We start from the raw sequence: 7,447 nt of genomic DNA, 5'->3' as shown, positions 1-7,447 counted from the left end.
ATGTGTAGTTTTGAAATGTTGTATGCATTTGTTATTTTTATTTAATTTCTTTATTTTCTTAAATGTGTATATATAGTATTTATAGAGTTTTAACTTTTTAGTTACTTTTTGTTATTTGTAAGTCGCTTTGGATAAAAGTGTCTGCTAATTAAGTAAAAGTAAGTAAAGTAATTAAACGTTTTTTGAGTTACTCCTTCGTCGTGTGCTTTTCCTAGCACCAACCGTAACAACATGACAAACAGATCCTATGAGCAAGTAATAATTAACATCACAGCTCACATTACAGTATTGTAAAACAATTAAATGTAAATGTTATCTGAAGTGTGTAAATCACTTCTAGCACATTGTAGTGATATCAGTGTTAAATAGCCTCATCTTGACAGTAAAGAGCAATCATGGAGGATTTGACCAGTCTGAAGGATCATTAACTTGTAGAGCCTCTTACTGTATTATCAACACAAACGAGACACACGTGTAATAAAGAGGGGTTTTATTAACAAAGGGATAGACAAGAGTAATTAGATCATCATAAACTGACATTACACCAGCAGCCTAGCCCAAACTGTGATATAAACAAACACTACTGGCTATTTAAAAAGGTGGTGGGACTGCTTGATACGTCCCGCGCTGTCTTCCTGTTTCAGTTAAACTGACATCAACACATACAGTAGAATAATGGTGCGTTTCAAGGCACTTCAGTGGATTTTAATGTACATTTTTGCAGTTACAAGGTTAACAGGTATATTTGGAGTGAGATCAATTTCTCTTTCATGAGATTACTTCCTCTTTTTGACTGGGTTTTGTTTCTTCATGTCGTAAACTCTAGGGTCAAGGCCTCTAAACCGGGATGTTTTAGTGGCGTGACACTCAAATGAAGATTGTTTTCAGCCACTGCATTTATCAACGTGTGATCTTTCGTACGATGGGATTGGCATCATATGAATGTTTGATGAATCACACGTGAACTCTGTCATAAGATGATTTGTACACGCAGATCTGTGCTTGTTTCTACGTTAGATTGATAAAAGAGGCCCATTGTGCTAAAGATATGAAGACCAAACATCAGGGTAATGCTGAGCATTGACTTATGCATTCATCTATACAGTATATGTGACCCGTTCTGGCGAAATGAGTGTGAATGCGCTCGGGCTAATTTTGAGCTACAGGCAAAAGAAGTGAAAAATGTCAGTTTTGGTCGAATTTGAGGTTTTCACAAAAATGAGTTCATTAAGCCCTCTTCTAGCGATCACAATGCTGCAAATAGTAATTAAACATCTAAAATGATCTTTATTTGTACGTTTTCTGAGAGAAGTAACTTTTTCTCTGCGCACTTCTGGACGACGGCTACTGCTTTTCACCACAAGCTGTAAGTCTATTGTTGCAAAGCACAGCATTCCAGCTTTGTGAATATTCATATCGAGTTCTCCATGACATGAGTCCAAACCAGTGAAATATGATTTTCAAACCCATGCTGATGGTGATTGTGCTGACTGACATTTGCAAAGCATAAGTGCATAAGACGGGCCTTTCCGGTTAATAATTAATATTCATGCTCATTTATTAATCAGGTTAATTAATATTTTATGTCAATGAATTGAACTTGGAAAGTTTTTTGTTAAATAACTTGTATTGAATAAGGCTGTATACCATTTCTTGTGTTCTACACATGTAGCCTGTCATCTTCAGTATATTGTATAATGTAGTTGTACAGTAATAGTTAGAAAGGATTATATGTTTGTTCTTTTTTTAAAATTAACATTATATATGTAAACATTAATGGCTGATTTTGTCTCTGTAAATGTACATCCAGATGCACATGGATACCAGAACGTGTTGTGACAATCTAGATCAATTTAAAAAAGATGATTTATTTTCTGTTGTGCTCAACATTGTGCCATAAACACTGTGAATAGAGTTAAACATCTACTGAACCCGGAACATCCCTTTAAATATGATTAACAATTAACTTGGAACTACTTTTTTATCTGAAGCAATATAAATCAAGCACAAAGGACAGTAAATCAGGACACTATAAAAGAGCATGAGGGTCTGTGGGGATGACAGAGCAAGAGCTGGACACGAACATCAGTGAAGAATGAAGGGTTGGTTATGTACGCTGCTGCTGCTGGAAAGCTTTGTGTTTGTGGTACAGCAGCAGGTAGATGGAGGACTCGCTGAGAATGAGATCAGTCAACAGCTCAGCAATGAGGACAGAAGACAGAATCCACCTCAGACAGACTCTCTGAGAGATGAAGCTTCGACTGACAGCCAACAATACTGCCATCTGAGCTTCCCTGACATCCACGCAGCACTGAGAGAGCTGACCGCCACCGTTACAGAGCAGAAAGCCAACATCAGAGCTTTAGAGACACAGCTGAGAGAAGAGCTGAACAAGAAAACTGATGGTACCTCATTAAAACATTCAGTCTTTTATCAGTGATTCTCAGAGTAAAACAGAATTGTAATACACTGCATACTATAATGTACAATTGAGTGTAAACTGTGAACTCTCTGCTTAAATAAGCCTTGGAGACACGACTGAAGGATGCAGAGAAAACTGCAGAACAACAGACGGAAGAGCTGAACAAGAAAAATGATGGTATCTTACCAGAACATTCACTCTTTTATCAGTGATCCTCAGAGTGAAACAGAATTGTAATACACTGCACAATGTAAATGATAGTGTAATACTGAGTGTGAACTGTGTTATCTCTCTGCTAAAATAAGCCTTAGAGACACGACTGAGGGAACAACAGACGTTCATCCTGGAAGAAATGAACAAGAAAACTGATGGTATCTTAACATTCACTCTTTTATCAGTTTCTCTCAGAGGAAAACACCAGTGCAATACACTGCATAGTCTAAATAATAGTGTATAATTGAGCAGTCACTGTGTAAATCGTGTTATCTATCTATTATAATAAGCTTTTTAAACATCATTTAACACAATCCTTATTCCTTCACAGAAATTTCTAATCTTACTGAGAGTCAAGTGGAGGAGCTGAGAAAGGAAAATAGAGGTAAAACTGTGTTTGAATTATGTTAATACATCCTCAGTGTAAAACAGTAATATATCACAGTATTGCTCATGTTTTTCAATCACAGACAGAGAGATAGCATTTTCAGCTTCACTGATGGAGTCTGGCGGTGGACATATCGGTCCTTTCAGCACTGATATCACACTAACCTACAGGAACGTCTTCACAAACATAGGGAACGCCTACAACCCAATTACAGGTAATTATCAATGACAAAACTCAGTTATAGTAACGAGAATCCTGCTCCATTCAAACCTCTCTGCAGTTGTGTAATGTGAATAAGAGAATCAAATGATCTGTTGTTTCTAAACTATTACGCTGTGCACAGCTGATTCTCTTCTTTATCTCTTGTTATCTGCTTCAGGTATTTTCACAGCTCCACTGAAAGGAGCGTACAAGTTCACCTTCTCTATCATTGGTCGTGGTAATCCTTCAACTGCATCAACTGTCTTCATTGTGAAGAACGGAGAGAAGGTGGTTACAGCACATGCTCATCAGGATCAGTATGATGTACACTCCTCAAATGGAGTCGTGTTGATCCTGGAGGTTGGAGATGTCGTCTATGTGAGACTTTGGTCTGGAAGATGGATATATGATGACCAGAATAACCACAGCACTTTCAGTGGTTACCTACTGTTTCCCTTAAAATAACAGGAGCTTAGCAGAGTGTGATTCCAGTAAAACTGAACCTTTAGCATATGATTTAAAATCATGAAGAATCATTAACATATGAACCTGTATTAATGATAGTTGACTGTATGAAAGTCAGTATAATATGCTATACTCATATGTTCAGAGCAGTCTATACATGTACACGATGCATAAAGAGTTTCAGCACTGAAATCTAGAATGATAAATAATAGCTTTTTAAGTGTAGCTTATTACTAATCTTTGTTCTGTATATATTCATCCTACATTAATAAGAGAATAAAGAGACATCATTATTCCATTTTCTTTTTCTCATGTTCTTAAATATTTCTCCTACAAACCAGTAGTACAGTAATATGTTAGATCAACAATTATTGCTTTGAAATCATGATAGCATATAACAAGTAATTCATGACATGCAGTCTTCATGTAATTTGCAATCTTTGTCTCTAAAATCTAAATTGTTTTTGTAGCGCTTTACCCTTTCCTTTCTAGCTGTGTAAGGTAGGGCCCTGAGTTCGTATTAATAAACTTGATATTTGTTTTCCCTTTTGAAATGAGCTTAGTCTGATTAAACTCTGTTGGTTACTACAATCCTTGGGTTCCTTAAACTAAAGGTATCTACGTAAACAGTCTAAATATATACACCCTCTTGTATTAACTCGAAATTATACACAGAAACCCCACAAGGATACTGAAATTGACAATTTACTGAAATAAATGTAAAAGAATTGAGCTTCAGGGTTTTGTTAAATGTAACATAAAACAACAATTATACAAATAAGCAATTGGAATTCCACATTCACAGACAAATTCCTCAAAATATCAAATCACCACATTTCCTTATTAATTTTGTTGTAACAGGTCCTCTTTCACTGTTGGTAGTAATACACCTTTACATTTCTGTACTCAAAGCTCTCCCAAACTTAAAGATTATTTAACCAAATAATAAACCGGCAATAGGAGCTCCCCTCTTCAATTAAGTCAATATTATAGACTCAGTTTTCACGTTGCAGGCCTGTTTGATGCTGGGGTACGTGGTGGTCAAAAAATAAAATACCGCTTCACTCAACGCGGAGCAAACCGAAAAAAAAAACCTTTAACTCTCCAATAAGAAGAACGTGTTTCACCTCCCGGCGCTAAATGTCCGTCAAGCTCATGATCGCGGTGATTTCCTCAGGGCCACAGGAATTCAGAGCACTCCCGTTATCTCCGAAGTCTATCTGGAATCATCCTCCTCTGAAACGGCCACGAATCCTCATGCTGACGACCCGCCAACCAAACAAACCATCCATCCGAGCTAGATAGACAATGTTCAGTCTCTGTAAATAGTCCATTCGCTGTATTAGTAAATGGCGGCTGGCATAAACACAACCAGGAATATTTCGTGAAGAAATACGTCTTACCCCTCTCTGTAGTATAAGTTCTCCATTCTCGTTTTGACAACACACTAACTACAGAAACTATTGTAACACATTACAGCATTATGTACACTATATTTCTGTGTAACAATTTGACAAAATGATCACACGCTCTTCTCCCCTCGTGCTCTTCTCCTCCTCCTGCTCCGATAACCTGTTTTTTTTTCCCGTATTCCCGCCCCTTCACCTTAAGTTAGAGCACTGATTGTGTACATCCACAGGGACAAGTGAACCTGATTGGCTATACAGGAAGGACAAAATACAAAAAAAATAAAAAATAAATACCCCATCAACTTAAACATGAACTTACGCCCTATACATTAGTGACTACATACAATACATATTAAAATGTAAACTTGTTAAATTATTCTACCGTGTTACATTTTGTATATGTTTATGTTTCTGTCACAAACTCCTTATTCTTATCAAAAGCTCATTGTACATTGATCTGAAGTCAAGTCAAGTCACCTTTATTTATATAGGGCTTTTAACAATACAGATTGTGTCAAAGCAATTGCACAATATCAAAATTGGAAAATAGTGTGTCAATGTAAAATGACAAGATTAAACACTCAATTTTCAGTTAAAGGCATTTCATTATTGAATTCAGTGATGTCATCGTCCAGCTCAGTTCAGTTTAAATAGTATCTGTGCAATCAGGTCAACGATATCACTGGAAAGGAAGTGTCCCCAACTGAGCAAGCCAGAGACGACAGCGGCAAGGAACCAAAACTCCATCGGTGACAGAATGGAGAAAAAACCTTGGGAGAAACCAGGCTCAGTCGGGGGTCAGTTCTCCTCTGGACAGACGAAACCAGCAGTTTGTTCCATCTGCAGCAAAGTCAGATTGTAAGGACTCGTCTGGTTCCCGTGGTCTTGTCCCGATGGCTGTCTAGGTGGCGGGGTCCTCACTGGGGATCTGTCTCTGGGGCTGATCTAGGTGTCCTGGTCTCCGCTGACGTTCAGGGCTGTAGAGGTTGTCTGTGGGTGCTAATCCACCATCTGATCTGGATACGAACTGGATTGGGTGGCTACGGTGACCTCGGAATAAGAAAGAAACAGACTAATATTAGTGTAGATGCCATTCTTCTTACAACGTAACAAGTACATTGTGTGTTATGGGGAGTGTTCCCGGTTCCGGTTGATCTAACTAATGCAGCCTAACAATCCTTTAACGGATTTGAATAACAGAAGCGTATTAGTGTGTTATGTGTAAGCCAGGCTAAAGAGATGGGTCTTTAATCTAGATTTAAACTGACAGAGTGTGTCTGCCTCCTGAACAGTGTTAGGTAGATTGTTCCAGAGTTTGAGCGCTAAATAGGAAAAGGATCTGCCGCCCGCAGTCGATTTTGATATTCTAGGTATTATCAAACGGCCAGAGGTTTGAGAACGCAGCGGACGTGGAGGACTATAGTGTGATAAGAGCTCGCTCAAGTACTGAGGAGCTAAGCCATTCAGGGTTTATAAGTAATTAACAAGATTTTAAAATCTATACGATGTTTGATAGGGAGCCAGTGCAGTGTTGACAGAACCGGGCTAATATTTGTCATATATGATCATATTTCCTGGTTCTAGTAAGAACTCTAGCTGCTGCATTTTGGACCAACTGTAGTTTGTTGATCAAGCGTGCAGAACAACCACCCAATAAAGCATTACAATAGTCTAACCTTGAGGTCATAAACGCATGAATTAGTATTTCTGCATTTGACGTTGAGAGCATAGGTCGCAATTTAGATATGTTTTTGAGATGGAAAAACGCAGTTTTACAGATGCTAGAAACATGGCTTTCAAATGACAGATTGCTATCGAACAGCACACCTAGGTTCCTGACGGATGAAGAAGAATTGACAGAGCAGCCGTCAAGTGTTAGATAATGTTCTAGGTTATTACATGTGGGGTTTTTAGGTCGTCCGATAATTAACACCTCTGTTTTTTCAGAATTTAGCAGTAAGAAATTACTCGTCATCCAGTTTTTTATATCGACTATGCATTTCGTTAGTTTCTCAATTTGGTGTGTTTCACCGGGCCGCGAAGAAATATAGAGCTGAGTATCATCAGCATAACAGTGAAAGCTAACACCATGTCTCCTGATAAAAGGGTAACATGTAAAGCATGAAAAGTAACGGCCCTAGTACTGAGCCTTGAGGTACTCCATACTGCACTTGTGATCGATATGATACCTCTTCATTCACTGCTACGAACTGATGGCGGTCAGATAAGTATGATTTGAACCATGCTAATGCACTTCCACTAATGCCAACAAAGTTTTCTAGTCTATTCAAAATAATGTCGTGGTTGATTTTGTCAAACGCAGCGGTAAGATCCAGTAGAACTAATAAA

At 38.0% G+C, this 7,447-nt stretch overlaps 1 protein-coding gene across 1 annotated transcript; it reads left to right on the top strand.

The window, feature by feature from the left end:
* Positions 1 to 2,000: 2,000 nt before the first annotated feature.
* Positions 2,001 to 3,987, top strand: LOC131536282 (uncharacterized). The gene is made up of 6 exons (XM_058769106.1): positions 2,001 to 2,405; positions 2,525 to 2,599; positions 2,728 to 2,793; positions 2,967 to 3,020; positions 3,106 to 3,237; positions 3,403 to 3,987. Exons 1-6 carry the CDS (start codon positions 2,096 to 2,098, stop codon positions 3,687 to 3,689), a joined length of 924 nt encoding a protein of 307 aa, XP_058625089.1. The 5' UTR covers positions 2,001 to 2,095; the 3' UTR covers positions 3,690 to 3,987.
* Positions 3,988 to 7,447: the final 3,460 nt, after the last annotated feature.

This window comes from Onychostoma macrolepis, chromosome 03, assembly GCF_012432095.1.
Source record: "Onychostoma macrolepis isolate SWU-2019 chromosome 03, ASM1243209v1, whole genome shotgun sequence".
Taxonomy (NCBI): domain Eukaryota; kingdom Metazoa; phylum Chordata; class Actinopteri; order Cypriniformes; family Cyprinidae; genus Onychostoma; species Onychostoma macrolepis.
The sequence above is the reverse complement of the archived record's forward strand: the minus strand, read 5'-3'. Positions and strand labels throughout refer to the sequence as shown.

Coding starts and splice junctions, on each gene's coding strand:
- LOC131536282 (XM_058769106.1), top strand. CDS start 2,096: ATGAAGGGTTGGTTATGTACGCTGCTGCTGCTGGAAAGCTTTGTGTTT. Junction 2,794..2,966: donor AATGAACAAGAAAACTGATG/GTATCTTAACAT, acceptor ATTCCTTCACAG/AAATTTCTAATCTTACTGAG. Junction 3,238..3,402: donor CGCCTACAACCCAATTACAG/GTAATTATCAAT, acceptor TATCTGCTTCAG/GTATTTTCACAGCTCCACTG.